This window comes from Trametes versicolor, assembly GCF_000271585.1.
Source record: "Trametes versicolor FP-101664 SS1 unplaced genomic scaffold TRAVEscaffold_6, whole genome shotgun sequence".
In the NCBI taxonomy this organism is placed as follows: Eukaryota; Fungi; Basidiomycota; class Agaricomycetes; order Polyporales; family Polyporaceae; genus Trametes; species Trametes versicolor.
The window spans coordinates 641,389-658,465 of NW_007360326.1; the positions used below are offsets into that span (position 1 = coordinate 641,389).

Sequence of the window (17,077 nt, forward strand, 5' to 3'; positions counted from 1 at the left end):
GTGGCAGTGGCAGATGATCACATGCGTATATGTGTGCGCAACACTGATATCCTCTGCAATGACACTGACAGGGGCTCCCGGGCTGCGGCTGCTTCCACGGCGCAAATTCGACTGGGAGCCTTCTATGCACTGGGGTGGGTGTGGGTGGCAGGGTGTACTCGGGGGCACGACACGCTCCTCCGGCGGCGTGGCGTATCCGGAGAAGCGACCCCTCTGAGCCTCAGGTGGCTGAACGGTGAATACGCCGCCTTCGCGGGCGGTAGGCCTGCGCGGCGCGCGTTTCCGCGCGGAAGCTTCCTCCGCCCGTGTGCATACGGCTTCATGCGTTCTAGGAGGTGAACGCGCCGCGTGCACTGGCACCGCGGAGCGCCGCGCGACGTCGACTGAACCTTATACGCGTCAATATGGAATGTGGGCTAGACGTTACATAGTATGCAGGCCACTTGTATCGGTGTACTTACCACGACGTGCACTGCTACGTTAAATTATGTGGGCTGCGCGCGCCATGCGGTCCTCGAGGAACGTCCACACAGAAAGTTGCGAAGTTCGAAGCGCAGATATTGCATTCAATTTGCACGACCACACTAAGCGCGTCCCAGGCAAGTCCATGAGGTACACTAAATATGCACGCCCTTAAAAACCAGATACCGGGAACGTCTGCAATTGAGACACGAAGCAGATGGGGAAGAGCGTAAGACGACTGTGGAGTACACGTTCAAGTTGCGATGTAATAAGCTGGACAGCAAGGAGGGTGCGTATTTGTAAGCGGATTAGAATCGAGTCGACACGATGCGGGCGAGAGCAAGGGCAGGCGGGCAGGCAGAGGCGATCGAGTGCGTAACGTACGGATACACATGTGGAATGGGTGAAGTAAGCCGGGACCGAGAGCCGGGGGAGTGGACTAATTGTGCACGAAACAATTGGGGGAAGCGGGATGTGCGTGAAGGGAAACATGGGCGCGACGTGTAATGTCAGCGGTTGCTAAGTCGTACGTACGAGGATGCGAAGGGCGGGCGCGAGCGGGCGGCGCGCGTGATGCGAAAAAAAGAAGCGGGGATCGACGTGGAAACCGGATTACTGCGAGGAACGGTAGGGTAATGGCGCACGTTGCAGAGGCGGGGTTGGCGGACTGTGGAATGCGGAAGCGTCGCCACGCGGGGCAGGCGAGACCGAAGAGACTCCCGGAAGAACCAAGGGGGAGCTCGGGAGAGCGCGTCCACGTCCGGAACCCGTGGTCCCAGATGGCAGAGAATTGCGATGGATCTATGGATACATTGGGTGTGCCCGCGGCGGCGGAGGCGGGTCGTTCGGATGATACAGCGGGACGCAATCGCCCGTAGAGCGGTGGGAGGCCGGCGCGGCTAGGGCGCGAGGGCCGTTGAATATGTACTGCAGCGAGGAAAGCCTCGGGTTGCAAGAGATGGAGAGGTGACTTGGCGAGTTCACCTGTCGCGCATACTCGTCGCAGGTACGGGAGACAGGTAGCCGTTGTCCTTGTTCCGGCCGATAGCAGACCAGTAGGGCGTCTGCTTCCGCTGGAGACCCTGGAGGAGCTCCACGATGATTTTGCGTATCCTCGGCGAATACCGCGCAAGGACCGCGGGAGAGGGGTCTTCTGCGAGCAGTCCCTCGAGGACCGTCCGAAGAGATGTAGGCACGTCGTAGAGGTCGCTGCAGCGTCGAATAGCAATGAGCGGCATGTCCTTGCGATGAAAATCGAGAAAATGGTGTATTCAAAAACGAAATTAAACAGGAAGGTAGTAAGGGTAAGAAGGGCGAATAAGGCAAAAGAACCAACAATAGGAAGTGGGGAAGCCGAGAATAGACACGAGGAACGCGTGCCCTTCGGCGCAGCGCACGCCGGATAAGACTCGGGAGCAAACAAGGTTGACTCAGGGCAGCCGGAAGGGTCGGGTACGATGAAGCGAAGAGAAACTACCCGGCCCACGTCCGCAGTCCGACCACTCCGGAGGGAACGCCGAGCCAAGGGCGACGGCGAGTGACGTGAGCTGCTGTGCCGCAGGGCGTGCCGGGCGCCGCGGGGCGGCGGCAGCGCGCAGACAACAGTGCGCGACAGCACAAGACAGAGGAAGAGGAAGAACAAGACGCGGAGAATGTGTTGCGGCGGAGGGGTGGCGATAATGGTATGTATCCCGAAAAGGAAAGTAACAGAGAATGCGTGCAAAAGAAGTGAAGTTTGCAGGAGGAGACGAGAACTCACCTCATGTCAATGCCTACATGCCAGAATGCATGTACCGTGGAGTCGAACTGGCTCCCGACGAGGACGAAGGCGTCGCTCACTTTCGCCTCATCCGCCGACCCGTTTGCCCATAGCGTGATCACCTCCTGGAGCTGCTTCGTGAGACTGAGTAACCGCGACACAGCGCGGTGTACTTCAGACTCGGAGCGCGAGGAATGCGGGGATGGGAGGGAGCTTGTGGATGAGGATGGCGAGATGGGAGATGGTGAGGGGGGTAATGAGGAGGTAGAGGATACGGTGCATGTCGAGTCTGCAGAAGCAGGCCGGCGAGAAGTCTGTGGACTGGTTAGAGGACGCAACAACAGACTCGGATGCGAGGCGAGCTCACGTTAACACTGATGTGGGAGGGCCTGGGCAGCTTGCGGGGCCATGAGACAGGCGTGATGGGCTGTCCGACGACGAAGCTACTGGGGTGGATGTGGACCTGCATGGCGACTAGCGTCGAGGATGGGATGAGCAGAGTGGTGGGGAGGAGGGAGGGTGGGATAGGATATATGTAGGGTGCGGCTATGATATAAGGAGGCCGGGTGCGATGGAATCGAGACTAAGGAGCGAACGGAGTCCGTCAAGACCGGGGACTAAGGCCCTTCTAGCGCTCTATGCGGGCGGACTCATATAGTAATCGGCTTCGACGCTGCCGCCGGGGTTGCCGCCGCCACAACGCTTCGCTCTTCGCCTTACCTAATCCTCCACCGCACCGGCCTCAGCGCCCTCCCACATGGCTCTCCCTCGTCTCACCCGTTTCACCGCCCAGCCCGCGCCCGACTCCCCCGCTGCTCTCCGGCGTCGTTCCAGCCGTCTGCGGAGGTGGGGGAACTTCACGGGGACCCCACGCCGGACTACAACCTGCTGCGCCCGGCACGCTTGCCTAAATTGACTGCATTCACCGCTGTGGCTTTCCAGAACACCGGCGGGTTTCTCCCGACGACAAGCAAGTGCACAAGGCATCGAAGAATCCCACCATGTCGCCAGGGCGCCTCCCAGCTGAGGTCGGCAGTCACTTCGCGCTCTGCCGCGTCCGCACACGGGGCCACCGGCATTCGACTCGCACGCTTCCCCAGCGCGCGCCTTCCCCGCAATTGGGCAATCGTCCCTGACCCCGAGCGCCCATTATCCCAGCACCGCACCAACTCCTCCTCCGGCACACCATGTGCACCTCAGCGGCTTATCGGTACCTCACAGGTATGCTCCTATCCACCCCTCTGCATTCCTGGCATTGCTAACACAGCTGTGGTCCTGCAGAAGAAGGTCGTGCACCAGATAACTTGATGAGCAATCCATTCACGAAGCTCTATCTCGAGCACGAAGCCATCAGCATCATGATACAGCCTCCCACACTGTCCTCTTCGATGCTCGTCCTCTGCTCCCGCGATATGGGTCTATCCGGATTAGGCACCGCTCTGAGTCGACGTGACTTCGGCACTTCTCCCCGCCTCCTCCGTCCCAAGTCGCTGACCGGGCCCACGTCTCACCGTTCGAGCTATCCCCTAACCATTGGCACCGCACCGCGTCTACCACCCTCCGAGCCCGGGAACCGCTCCCTGAGCCTATTGCGAATACGCCACGGCGTTCCCGCATACCACCGGTCAGTACCACGCGGATGAGACAAGATATGGAACCCTGGAGTCCTCGCCGTCGCCCCACCGCAGTTCACGCGGCGCGTACAGCGTCCTCGTCTCCCCCTGGCAGCGCGAGGCTGCACACGTCGTGCGCCGGCACCGGGCGTGGCCGCATGGCGTGCGTACACGCCTGCCAGACGGCCACGGCGCACGGCGCGAGTCGAGTCGTGGCAGGTGATATGACGACGCGTGCGGCGTGTGCCGCTTCCCTGCCAGTTGTGCAGTATTAATGCTGATGATGCGCAGCGCTGCGACTGAATAGGCTTCGTGCGACGCTACTAATCCTGCGGCGGCGCGTCGTCCTTGGTGACCAAGCGACTGCTTACTTACACCTTCTCTACTCCGCGGTGCGCGATAGCAGCCTCGGGGATGTCTTCCAATCTCTGTGTCGTTTGTCATCTGGGCGCACCGAGGAAGAGGGCTTGCGTGGCTCGCAGATCCTGATCTCGTCGGTGAGTCCTGCCGTAAGTACGTAGCACAGAACGATACATATGCGACATGTAAGAACCCGGTCCGTGATCCCACCGGCCGTAATGCACATACACATTCCCCGACGCGCTGCAACACGTCCCGCGCTATTCCCCGTGCGGACACATTACCGCGCTCATGCTGATGTCGTCGCGCTGCATCATTGACTACAGACCGCCTCAGACATTGCACACCCACCCCCTCGCCGCCGGTATCCCCGACCGCGAGCGCATCAACTCCACCTGGATTGCAAATGCACCGTAGTTGCTACGGCGCGGCGTCGGCGGGCTGCAACTGGGCGGCGGCGCGGCGGGGGGAATGCCGCCCTTGTCCGTGCGCGTCGTCAGCGCGCCACGTACCCAACAACTCCGGTGTCGGGCGGCGCCGCCGTGCACTAGAAGCTTAGCCCACTCCGGTGTGTCCGCGGATACACGGACGCGCGCGCACAACACACGCGACCCTGTTCGAGCTGCAGCCTAAAAATCCGAATATTGCTGAGACGATCCCGAGCGCAACCCTGCGCAGTCGCGCGGATTGGACGGACAGCGAACGCAGGGGCACGGAACGCCGACGCGTGAATGTAGCGCAGGGTTGCAGGTGCGCGACGTCCGGATGCGGCGCGGCGCGGCGGGCTCGAATTGGCTCGCTTGCGAGGCGTGCGCGCGACCCTTGTGCCCGAATAGGATCCCGCCGCTCCCGACGCGCGTTGCGGGGTCCGGACGTCGCGGCCCCGGGCCTCGCTGCTCGCGTACGACTCGCGAGGCGGTCTTCACGACACGCCCGTCGCGTAGGACGCGCATTGAGCGGAGTGTGCGCGTCCTGCGTTTGGGTGCTCCGCTTCGGCCCGTCCTGACATAAGTGGTACGGCATAGGCTTGGAATTGCCGCCACATTGAAACCGACCGGGATGGAAAGTTCGCTCGACACGGGGAGGCCGAATGGAACGGCGCGCTCGTCGCTGGGCGTGGTTATTCTGCGAACGACAGTGCGGGCTCGGGCGGTTGGCGGGAGTGCTTCTGGAGACTACTTGAGAGGCGACGCGTCCTACGACGTTTTCTGGCGCGGACGGGTAAGCGTCAGTGCGACATGAGGCGAGCTTTCGTCCCGATGGTCGTCCGAGGGTCCGGAGACCGGTCGGAGGGGTGAGCATCGTATGATCGTGCAGGCACTGGGTGAATGAAAGAGATATGTTTTCGCGTGTCGATCCACTAGACGGCTGCAGGCAGCCAAGAGAGAGAGAGAGAGAGATGAGTTCGAGGTGAGTGAGTCGAACTTCAAGCGAGTCGCCTTCCCTTTTGGGAAGGATTGATGCGCCATCAACTTTCTCGCGCCCCCCGACGCGCGCTTAAGTATGTCTGCTTTGGGCGTCTTCCGATTAGCTCGACGCATGCAGCCGCGGCGTTGCGACGCTTGTTATGCTGCACCGTCCTCTGCTTCGCGCTCTTATCCACTGAGCACTCTTGTCGCCTTTCTCTCTGCATTCGTCAAGTCTTTGAACTGTCGCATCTATCAAGGGGTGCCGCGCGGACCGTCTTCACAAGCTCACTCCGACATCAGCCGGCCATCTCGTTCTTGGTCTTGCAGCCTGAGCCTGGGGCGCTTCACTCTGGACTAGTACTTCATTATTACGCTACTGGGGTCAGACTACGATACTCCGACGTTTGAAGTGAAGCCATCAGCTTCTGGTCGCGCAGGGAGCGTAATCAGGCAGTCTTTGGGACATTTGGTGAGTGTTGCCGTGTCTTCTACGTTCCGCAGAGGATCGCGCTCGTACCAGTGCTATAGCCACGTATTCTGGAAGTCCCCCATGTGACTGTGCATTGCGCGGTGCGTAGTGGGACTCGAGGAGTGGTCGACTTTCCATGTCTGCTACTCCGCGGGCATGCAGTGCTGCACCGCACATGCGCGTCCGAAGAGCGTAGCATCGTGCGCACGTTCTGTTGGAAGTGGAGGCAGTCCTCTATGCTATGGTTCCCAATGAACGTTGACATGCCCTTCTGCCTCTTCCATGTAACCCCTAGCAGTCTCCGCTCGGAAATAACTGGATATCGACGGTTTGTGAATGTGCCACAGTGCTGACTTGCTATATTTGCATTTAGACATCTTCTAGTTGCTGTCTTGTAGCCTATGGAAGACGAGTTCGCAATACTAGGGTTCGTGGATTTCTGTGTGGCTCACTTCTCTGTTTCACATCCATTGGAGCCGCTAATGCAGGGCCGCACAGACACGATTGACAGTACCTAATACCCGTAGCCCGACCACAGAAGCCGTGTAGACTGGCACCCAGAATCTAGCAATATCGACTCTTCACCGCATTATAGGTCATGTCTAGACGCGACCCTCTCTTCCCTGCGGGCTCCATCGGTCGCTCCGGCCTTGCCATCCAGCGCGATACCTCTCACGAAAGCTTGACTGCCCATCCTCTCCTCTCCCCCGCCCCGGCAATTTCACCCTCGCCCTCCACATCGCCCTCTACTGCAGCCGTTTCGACTACGGTTGATACGCCGCTTGCTGGTGCCGTGGCACCGGGGCCGCGGTATGTGCCATACACACCTAGACAACGGGGAGCACCATCCCCGGCAACCACTACCACCACCACGGGCGCGTCTATGCATCCGGCGGCACCTCCAGATCGTGACGCAGCGAACAGGTTACAGCTGATGAACCTTAAAGCCGCGGCGCAGAAGGATGGGCTTGATGCGGCAAGTACAGGCTGGCTCATACTGGAGAAGTTCGCGCTGGAGGCGGAGCGTTTGCCCGAATGGAACGAGGTGTGGAACGCTGTCGTAGACGGCAAGGTCAGTTTCGCAATGGGTCGTCAGGGTTATTTGGCAGGCTGATGTAGCGTCCGAATTGTGCCGCAGGCCACACTCTTGCTGCCCCGCGACCAGCATCCGGCGAATGTGTCCATCACGCCAGATTTCATCAAGGACCACGTCGCGTTCTGCGATGCAAGCGCGGCATCCCGGACCACGAGTGTCACAACTCTATCAGGGCTTCGCGGCTCAATCACAGAGTATGTGCTTGATGTTCTTTCTGCGCGGAGCCGGGTTCTTATTTGAATGTGGAATTGCCTTATTTGCGTCCTGTGATACGAGTAGGAATGCACTGACATTCCGGTCGACCTTATCACCGGCCTCAAAGCCATTTCAAGCATTGCTGAGTCCATCTACACGAGCGTCGGCGTACGCAGCCCTCGCTCCGCTCCCGCGACCCCTGTCGTCTTCGCCGTCGTCATCTCCCGTACAAGGCCATCACACCATCCATCCCGCCAGAACTGCACATCCATACCCTTCTTTCGCAGTACACGCGCACGTCGCTAACCTCCCGCTCCCACCCCGGCCTGCACCGCATTCTAAGGGTCCCCCGCTTCCTCCACGCCCTCCGGTGCGACCCGGCATCTCCACCCAACCCGCTGGCAGCACAAGTACTGCAGCGCGACTCTCCAACCCCTTCGCGTCACTTTTCGGCCGTGCTAATGTGAGCACGCCGACTCCTCCCGCAAGTCCGACGACGGGGCCTTTGGCGCTTCCCACCGAGAGCCCGGCGACGTCACCTGGTTTGTCGACCTCGCCCGCCGGTACTCCTCCTGTTCCTAGCACTGAGCATAGCACGCCACACAACGTTCCGGCATATGTCATAAGCGCACGCATACAGCGCGCGCAGGTGCTAGCTGGGATTGCGAATGCCCTGAAAGGAGAGCTCGAGGACGTCTTGACGAGCGAGGGGGTGCCGCTGTGGGCCAGGGAGAAGGTCATCGCATGGTCCCACTTCCTAGCGCCGGTGGTCCCGGGCAAGCCTGCGCCAGTAACGGGCGCGAGGCGTGTCAGCGGACTCGGTCCCACTGGAAGTCCAGGACGGAAGGCCTCAGACACACCGACATGGGAGATCGCGGGCGACCTGACAGCCGCCGTCGTAGAGGGCGGAACTGAGGAGGTCGCGCGCAAGATGCAGGAGTTCTGGTACGAGCTCGAGGATGAGGTCGGCAAGCGGTGGGCAGAGGACGTTGCTCGAGAGCGCCAGAAAGGCAGGCGGTGGCGTAGGCACCCGAAAGCTGGCAGCGGAAGCGAGGGTGAGAGCGAGAGAGACAAGGAGGAGAAGGAGACCGAGCGGGATGCGAGCGAGCAGCAGGAGAAAGAGGGCAACACGGACGAGGAGCGAGACAGTCCGAAGTCGCTGCATGTGACGCGCGTCATGGACGCCGTGGAGAGGGTGATTTGCTCGCTCTTCTACGACAGGTTGGTGCCTTTGACAGGTTTTCGTGCTCTATGGTGCTAACTGCCATCACTTTAGACTTTTCCTACCGCCTGGTTCAGACGATGTGTCTCACGACGAGGCGCTGTCTAGTCGCATTGCAGCAGTCAACTTGCTGGACCTTGGACTTGGTCATTTGGGCGTCGAGGTAGGCCGCGCTACGAGAGAGGTTGAGGCATTGGTCAAGGCATGTGGGCAGAGTAGGTCTTTTGGCAGAGTTGCCAAACATCTCACATCCTGACAAAAGACCTCTACGACAGCCCTTATGCAACTTGACTCCGTATGCCGCGCTCCAGCCGACAAAGCTGGAGTGCTGGTATCGGTGCATAAGATCCTCGTAGGTAAGCCTACGCGTGTAGTTTTTCCCTCCCTAGACGGTCTAACGCGTTCGTAGATGGCCTTTCGAAGCTGCCGCCTTTGCGCCTGAGGGCGGAGGACGAAATGGCGGACGAGAAAACACCCCGTGCGAGTTCGTTCAATCGCAACCAGGGGTCCGACGACGACGATTCGGACAGGGCTGTCTCTCCTCCGCCTGCAGTCATCGTCTCCCCCGATAGCGAAAGCCCAGCTGCCGAATTGCAACCCTTGGCCCCCAGCGATCACCCAGGACTGCTCACGCCCGACAATGCCTCTGCCAACTCCGACTCAATACGGACACCCTCTCCCATTCTGACCGTCTCCCCGCCGCCCGAGGCCCCGTCGCGCCCACTGTCCCCTGTCACGACGCCGACGCCCGTCTCAGGCGATATCATTCTCCCGCTATTGATATTCGCCGTGGTGAAGGCGAACCCGCCTCACCTCGTGTCGCACCTCCTTTTCACCCAACGCTTCAGGCGCGAGCGGGCCGCCGGAGGCGAGGAGGGCTATTGTCTCGTAAATCTCATGGCCGTTGCCGAGTTCCTGGAGAACGTCGACCTCGCCGCGCTGGGCCTGGGCGAAAGCGAGAAGATGGTGATTAGGTGCGTAGACGCTCCTGTTCTCAGCTGCGGCCATTCGCTTGCGCCCTTCTTGTGCTGCTTCTTTTCCATCTTCGGATTTGTTATTTGTGGACCCTCGCGTAGCAGGGGCCAGACCTCGCAAAGTCCACGAGTCTCTTGCTCTTGCCTTCTCCCCCACACCACGCGCACTAGTACTGATGACTGCCACCGACAGCACCGCAGAACTCTCTCCCATCCCTATCAACCGCGCGGGCTCGGAGTCGGGCTCGCCGCGCATGCCCCAAGCGAGCTTGCGCGGCCGCGTAGAGCAGCAAGTCGACGCGCTCGCAGGCTCCGCGAACAAGGTGCTCACGGGCGTCGTCGACACGTCCTTCGGTGTCTTGCGTGCGTTCCTCCCTGGGCAGACGTCGGACACGAACCCGGAGGGCGTCGCCACGCCGCCCGTCGACGCCGACCAGGGCGCAGCCCCATGGAACATCGCACAGCCGCGCTTCGGTCTTCTGCGGCGCGACACGCACTTCTCGATCGCAAGCATCGCAGCATCTCTGCCGGGGCGCTCGAAGTCGGCGCCAACGGAGGAGGCGGGACAGCAGATGATGGATGTCCCTTCGCGGCCAGGCTCGAGCCGCTCGATGCTCCCGGAAGACGGGACGACATCCGAGGATGAGGATGAGGAGGACGACGAGGATGATGAAGAGGAGGAGGAAGAGGAGGAAGGACACGATACGCGGAGCATCCGGAGCTTCGAGAGCATGATGAGCCAGCGTAGCCGGCAAGCCCGGAAGCGCAAAGCTGCGTCTGCGAGTGGGCGAAAAACGCTCGCAGACCGTCTTGCGAGTGTCCCTGGGCTATCGCGGTTGTCTCAGTCCGCTCCCGGCGAGCCACCAAAGGTGCGCCACTTCGTCGTCCCCTGCAGACAAATACTGACACAGACATCCAGATGTCGCCGACGGGCTCTCGCCGCTCGTCATTAATGGTGCCTCCCCACGGGGCGGGCAGTTCCAAGCAAGTCGAGTCGCCTGTGTCTTCGCGGCCGCAGTCCCCTATTGCGATTCGGATATCGCCCCCCAACAGTCGATTCTTGAACTGCAGCGAGGATGATATCAAGGTGTCGGAAGTCGGCGAGCTGCTAAGGGAGTACAAACGACTTGTAGAGGCTGTGAGGGCTGCGGGTGGGTTCCACGAAGAATAACAGCACTGTTTAGAATGAGTCTCTTCCTCCGTGATCGATGTGCTGGGGTTGGACTATTGTGGGATATCTGGACGCACTTTGTAGACAGGCATGTAATGAATGTTCAAGGCAACCGACCCATTGCTTATGGGGCACACATTTTGACATCACGTTGACAGCGCGCCTCAAGGGCTGTGTGCACATGCCACGAGTACCAGTAATAGCAGGTATATTTCATTACAGGGACCGGATCCTTCGTGAACAGGCTCTGATATCCGCTATGTTTCTGAACATGGCGGGTCGTCGAAGTCGATCATAGGTATTTGTTTGAAGGTGGCGTCATGTGCGGAAGGCGGCGGTTGCCGGAGAAGGATCCACGGGAGGTGGACCTGTAGTTATAGAAGATCGCCCTGCCACCCTGCAATAGAGACGACTCCTGCCCGACAACGTGGATTGACGAGTGAGAGCTCCGCACTGCTCGACTTATCGATGCAGCAGGCGTCGTTTTGGACCAGCCGGTATCTGGCAGCGCGTGCGACCTTGCAAATGCCCTTAATTTTGGCCGATAGCCTGGGGTGAGACAAGAGAGTAGGACCCGGGAGCGCGGCATGAGACAGGGGGGGGGTGCCAAGTGTGGTAGCGGACGGAGTGGTAGGTGAGTGTAACTTCTTCTCCGCATCTACTTCAGCCTGGAGCTTCAGGACGTCGGCGTAGGACTGTTCGCCTTCCGACCTCCATGTGTGAGATAGAATGGCATAGACAACGTCCTCTACGTTGTCCTTCCAGACGAATTCGCCCGTGACTGTGTCCGGAAACCGCGACATGCTAGTTTGCATCCAGAACATATGTATTAGCGTTCTGCCCTTTACGGCCAAGGCAATTGGGACAATCACCTTCAGGGTACTTCGACAGCGAGGTCTACGGGGGAAGGGGAGGATTTACTGTGCCGGCCCGGGGAGTCCTTGGGCTACAGAGTCAATGGGGATCTGATGGCGTACCCAATTGTACGGATGCATATTCAAGTACTCGAATGGCGCCTACAGCGGCGCACGTCCTTGCCCGTCAGCGCAAGGGATCCGGACTTGGTTACGAGAATGTGGCCTGGGGCTATCTTCTGGTGAACCTTAAAACCGCATGCCAGCGTTCCTAGTTAATGCGATGTAGCTATACGCACTTGCCATCAGAGCCTTCCAGGATGTCTTCTACGGCCACGCCGGTGCCAGTTTCGAGTGCGTCATTATCGAATGTCGTTACAGACACAACGTTCTTATGCAGGTGAGTAGGCTTTCCCAGTGGGTCAACGCGGCTGCGTGTCCGGCGCGACCGATACAAGGGATACTGGGAGAGGACATGCCATGCAGTGAGTAGTATTGCAGTGGTGCACTGGTGAATAGGGAAGTCAGGGATGCTCCGAGTAGCTCTCACCAAAAGACCACAGAAATATTGACACTCGGAGCCCCAGAGATAGACATATACCAGTAGCAGATGTCTGGATGTGGCGGACGAGGAGGAGAGAGAGTACATGATCAAGGAACCACGCGGCCAAACGGTCCGTTCCGTTCGGAGCGCTGGTCTGGTGTACCGTTGGCGCCGGCGCTATCCGGCGGCGTGTTGCACTCTCGCATTCTCGCTGCTTCACGTCCTTGGTCTATGTCTCTTGTGACACTCCGAGTCCCGTCATCCCGGGTCTGGTTCTTTTGAATCTTAGCCGAGTTTTATCGTTCTATATACCATGAACTCTCGCTAGACAAACCAACAGTGTGCGTCTCGACTTCAAGTTTTACGACATAGTAAATGAGCTTTTTCAATCCTCGATCTCGTGATCCCCCAGGGCCGACTCGACATTCTTGCTACGACAAACGTGCTCCCCCGCTGTGCCAGAAACGACAGCGCAGTCGAATGTATCAATTTTAGGGACTTGTCGAAGACGTTCAACCTGGAGACAGGGAGACCCTTCATACCGCCGCCGTGCCAAACCCGTTAGTAGTAATATCCTTGCATATCATCATCGACTCACAGAGAAAGCAAGACGATACGATGACATCCAGGACCGGAAGCCCGTTCGGGTCTCCGAGGGCGACAGCAGCCCTGCATGCTTGCGTTGCCCCCGCGCAACCAGTGCGACTGTTTGGCAGTTGATGAGCTGTACGTATCACATTATCAATTTGGGAAGGTCGCTGGTACTCATCCATCCGAAACAGTCGTTGCTTGAACTTTCGCAGGGGCATTCTGTATCTCCCACCTCATCGCGCCGCCCATGACCGCTTGGTGAGTGCGACGTAGATGGCACTCATGGTGTCATGCGCAGGCGCACTCATCTGTTTTTCGTGGGCGGCGTCTGTTTTCTCCGAATTGAGCTCTCGGATACCTTCAACGTGGGTAATGAGAGGAGATGTCGAGGAGGCCTGTCCACTCCATGTCGTCGGACCATGTAGACTTCAGAAACAAGTTTGCTCTGAGAATACTGTCGTGGCGCTGACGGCTCACGGGATCAACTTTGTATCAGAACTTCCTCAAGAGCCAAGCTTAACTGCCATCGACTGCGTCTGAACCGTGGAATGCTAACCTTCGGATATAGCAGCTTCGAACACGTCAAACGATGCGGCATTGCAACACGCGTAGCTATGGCAGCTCACCGGACATAGCACAATCACTATGTAGTCGCAAGCCGAGACGGTGTGGCCCAACTTCTCCCAATGGTCATGGTCTACCCTGGTATGCCGATGTCTGTGAGACTCTACCTTTGTGCTGACGACTTTCCCCGGCAGATCATGGCGAGGCTAGTGCTATATAATTCCGTCAGCGCCGAGTAAGACTTTAGGTGCAATCCACAGCACCCACCGACCGCTTGCCACGGGCTCCGCCGTCTCTTCAGTCATCAAGTACTTCCTCGACGCCATGTCCAACGCCTCCCCCAGCCAGACGCACCCTCGCATCGCCATCGTCGGTGGCGGCCCCGGAGGCCTCGCCCTGCTTCTGACGCTCTCCAAGCGCGGCATCCCCGCGACGCTGTACGAGCGCGAGGCCGACAAGGACTCCCGCGCCTTCCTCGGCGGGATCCTCGACCTCGAGTGGGAGACCGGCCAGCGCGCGCTGCGCGAGAACGGCATGGAAGACGCCTTCCGGAAGTTTGCGCGGCGCGAGGCCGAGGAGACGAGGCTCTGCGGCAAAGACGGCGTCCCCTTCTTCCACGAGGGCGGCTCCGAGCCGGCCGACGGAGACTTGAAGCACGCGCGTCCTGAGATCGACCGTCGGGTGCTGCGCGAGATGCTGCTCGACGCGGTGCCCCCGGACGCGATCAAGTGGGGCCACGCGCTCACCGCCATCCGCCCGCTCGAGGACGGCCAGCACGAGCTTACGTTCGCCCACGGACTTGTGACCGTCGTGGACGTCGTCGTTGGCGCAGACGGTGCGCGTTCCCGCATCCGGCCCCTCCTCTCCTCGGCCGTCCCGCTCTACCACGGCGTCAGCGGCGCAGAGATCTCCTTCCCGCCCGCGGTCGCCGCCCTCCCCGAGAACCGCGAGATCAGCGAGCGCGTCGGGCGGGGCAGCTGCTACCTCATCGAGGACGCGAAGGTGATGGGCTTCCAGCGCAACGGCGACGGGCGCATCCGCGCGTACGCGTGGCACCGCGAGGGCGAGGACTGGACGCTGCCGCGCGACCCGAAGGCGGCGAAGACGGTCCTGCACGGCATCTACGCGGGCTGGGCGCCGTGGGTGCACGACTTCATCGAGCGGAGTGACGAGCGGGCGATCTACCTGCGGCCGCTGTACTACCTCCCCGTTGGGCACCGCTGGGACCACAAGTCTGGGGTCACGCTCATCGGCGACGCTGCTCACCTGATGAGCCCGTACGCGGGTGCGGGCGCGAATCTGGCCATGCGGGACGGGCTGGACCTCGGTCGTGTTCTCGCGGAGGCGGTGTCGAAGGGTTGGGGGCGGGAGGAGCGGGAGGCGGCGGTTGCTGCGTGGGAGGAGAAGATGTTCGTGACGGTGGAGAAGTTTGCCGCGATTACGCTGAGGAACGTCGAGATGACCCTCGGGGCCAATAGTGCCCAGTCGATGGTGCAAGCGTTCCATGACGCCCGAGCCGTTGAGGTATAGAGAATTGAGGACTCACTCGTCGAATTACGGTATAAGTATAGCACTTAATCTCCAAACACCTCCACTCATCCTTATCCAAGGCATATCTCACCACTCATGAAATAAATTCGCCTCCATACGGACTCCCTACACTCGAGGAGGCTCCGGGCGGTGCCATAGGGCAGTGAATGTTTCCATCGCGTGCTGGAGTCGGATGTGTGCGATTTCTTACGTTTCCAGCTTCGCAACGGCACGCACGATCGCGTGACTTGTCCTATGTCTTGTCCCACAACGTTTGTACATGTTAGAGCTATATAACCATGGGCCGGTGGGATGATCGTGCCCAGATGTGAGGAAGAGGGAGAGAAACACGTCGAGGCAGCCCGTTCCACTCGGAGCGCCCGTACTGCTACCGGCGCTAGTCGAGCGTGGCTCGCGAAGTTCGTGGTCCTCCCTCCGAGTCTCTCGCATTCTGGTTGCTCCAATGTCGTTCGACATGTCTTTGGCCTCTATGCCACCTTACTCTCGATGGGAAGAATACACCAATGTCACAGCGTCTCCACCTGTGCGGTCCAAAACAGTGTTTTCCTCGCCACCGCGGTCTTACAGGGCGAACCTCGACATTCTTGCTACGACACACACCCTCCGCTGGGTCACATACTGGTAGTGTCGCTTGAAGGTATCAGGTTGCGGATTTGCGGAAGTCCTAGTAGCTCTACCCAGAGATAGGAGGTCCCTGCATACCGGCCCCGCCCACGCCAAGTCTGTTGTTCGCACTTTCCCTACGTCTCGCCATCAGCTCGCAGAGGAAGAAGGAGAAGACGATGGCATCCAGGATCGGAAGTCCGTCCGGGAGGACGTCGATGTTCAACTTTTCCGAAGACGAGAACAGCCGGCGTGCACGCTTGCGGTGCCCCTGCGCGACCAGCTCTCCTGTTTGGCAGTCGAGGAGCTGTAGTACGTATCGCCATAAGGTCAATGTATGGATGTTGCTCCTACTTATCCACCCGAAACCCCGGGAAGCCCATAACGCCTGGCCGCGTGCGCACCTTGTATTCATTACCTCCCTGGGCCATCCCATCCTTCTCCCACTCGTACGACCGCCCATCGGGTGCCACGAAGATTCGATTGCTGGCCGCGGATTAGCGCCCCCTGTATGCGGGTCACAGAGAAAACTTTGCGGTACGTACCTCGACAATACGCTCTTCTTGACGAGCCAGTCTGACATAAGCATCGTCCGTCCCAGGTAGGTCACCTCGTCGCGCGTCCAGCCGGTCTTATACTCGGCGACCATCCTCCTGTCTGCGTCCCGTAGTGTCGTCACAGTGCGCCAGTGGAGGCCGAAGGGGGTCGCGAACTCGAATAGGCGCTCCCCGGTGGCGCTGTCGACGACGGACGAGTTCGTCGGGCTGCTGAACTTGCAGATGAAGCTGACGTTCAAGATGTTCACGCTCATAAGAGGGAGAGGGAGAAAGGCAGTCGAGGTGCGATTGACGTTGGCTCCCCGTATACGTACGCTCACCAAAGGGGCGCCATGTATTGCGGGGCCTGCCACTCATTTTAGGGTATGCGCCGCCTGCGCTTGCGGTGGAACAGCCACAATCAATCACGCTCAACACAACGGTAGTAGTACATCTTCCTGATCCAGTGGGGGGCTTGTTCGGCCTGCTCCAGCTCATGGTCAGCTGCTCTGTCGTGGCGCCCCGACTCCGCGCAATCTGGAAGGAGCAGCTCGACCTACATGGAAGTCGTCTACGCGCCTAGTCGCTATATATCTGCACGCACCCCCGCTATGCGACCTTCCCTTGCCGTTCCCGTCGACGGTGCCAAACGGCTTTCCGTCGCCTGACCCCCGCGCTTCGAAATTCGGACTCAGCACCAGCGGAGGCAAGCCCTGGTCCCCCCTTGTTCCCACAACGCTCTGCGCGAAAACATCCTATCTCGCACTCGCCTCACATCACCGCTATACTGCAAGATGTCCCGCAGCCCGTGATGTTTCTGAACGGGAGCTCCCCGACTCTTTCGAGTTCTCTCCCCCATTGGACTAACTTCCCCGCTTGCTGTCGTGTCAGCTGCCAGTCCACCTGTCTTCAAGTGATTCCAACTAGGGAAATCTGGCTGGCTTGCCGCGTCTGCCCTTAGCGTCATGTACCTCCATTGAGGCAACATCATCAGAGGCGTTGTTCATCTGTACGTCACAGTTCCGTTCTGTCAATCTCGTTTCCAGGGCTCGTGCTATATTGTGTACGCCACTGAGAGTCGACGGAACCAATTCTCAAGCAGAA

At 59.7% G+C, this 17,077-nt stretch overlaps 4 protein-coding genes across 4 annotated transcripts; 2 read left to right on the top strand and 2 right to left on the bottom strand.

The window, feature by feature from the left end:
- Positions 1-573: 573 nt before the first annotated feature.
- Positions 574-2,719, bottom strand: TRAVEDRAFT_28969 (uncharacterized protein). Its single transcript, XM_008039985.1, has 3 exons — positions 2,589-2,719; positions 2,222-2,535; positions 574-1,671 (listed from the first exon to the last, which is right to left on the bottom strand). Exons 1-3 carry the CDS (start codon positions 2,688-2,690, stop codon positions 1,443-1,445), a joined length of 645 nt encoding a protein of 214 aa, XP_008038176.1. The 5' UTR covers positions 2,691-2,719; the 3' UTR covers positions 574-1,442.
- A 3,951-nt stretch (positions 2,720-6,670) lies between these two features.
- Positions 6,671-10,730, top strand: TRAVEDRAFT_123554 (uncharacterized protein; the record flags this gene model as incomplete). The annotated part of the gene is made up of 9 exons (XM_008040428.1): positions 6,671-7,144; positions 7,211-7,362; positions 7,448-7,576; positions 7,622-8,584; positions 8,640-8,800; positions 8,861-8,941; positions 8,995-9,559; positions 9,753-10,443; positions 10,479-10,730. 9 exons carry the CDS (start codon positions 6,671-6,673, stop codon positions 10,728-10,730), a joined length of 3,468 nt encoding a protein of 1,155 aa, XP_008038619.1.
- A 2,913-nt stretch (positions 10,731-13,643) lies between these two features.
- On the top strand, positions 13,644-14,609 carry TRAVEDRAFT_76502 (FAD/NAD-P-binding domain-containing protein; the record flags this gene model as incomplete). The annotated part of the gene is made up of 1 exon (XM_008040429.1): positions 13,644-14,609. A coding segment is annotated over one exon (966 nt), but the record flags the coding sequence as incomplete, so codon positions are not given.
- An 898-nt stretch (positions 14,610-15,507) lies between these two features.
- On the bottom strand, positions 15,508-16,248 carry TRAVEDRAFT_20355 (uncharacterized protein; the record flags this gene model as incomplete). The annotated part of the gene is made up of 3 exons (XM_008039897.1): positions 15,508-15,744; positions 15,842-15,923; positions 15,983-16,248. 3 exons carry the CDS (start codon positions 16,246-16,248, stop codon positions 15,508-15,510), a joined length of 585 nt encoding a protein of 194 aa, XP_008038088.1.
- Positions 16,249-17,077: the final 829 nt, after the last annotated feature.

Excerpts from the sequence above, each read along its gene's own strand:
- TRAVEDRAFT_28969 (XM_008039985.1), bottom strand. The coding sequence starts at position 2,690 with ATGCAGGTCCACATCCACCCCAGTAGCTTCGTCGTCGGACAGCCCATC. Across the intron at positions 2,536-2,588 it reads CCTCCCACATCAGTGTTAAC|ACTTCTCGCCGGCCTGCTTC; the intron begins GTGAGCTCGCCT and ends ACCAGTCCACAG. Across the intron at positions 1,672-2,221 it reads CATGTAGGCATTGACATGAG|CGACCTCTACGACGTGCCTA; the intron begins GTGAGTTCTCGT and ends TCGACGCTGCAG.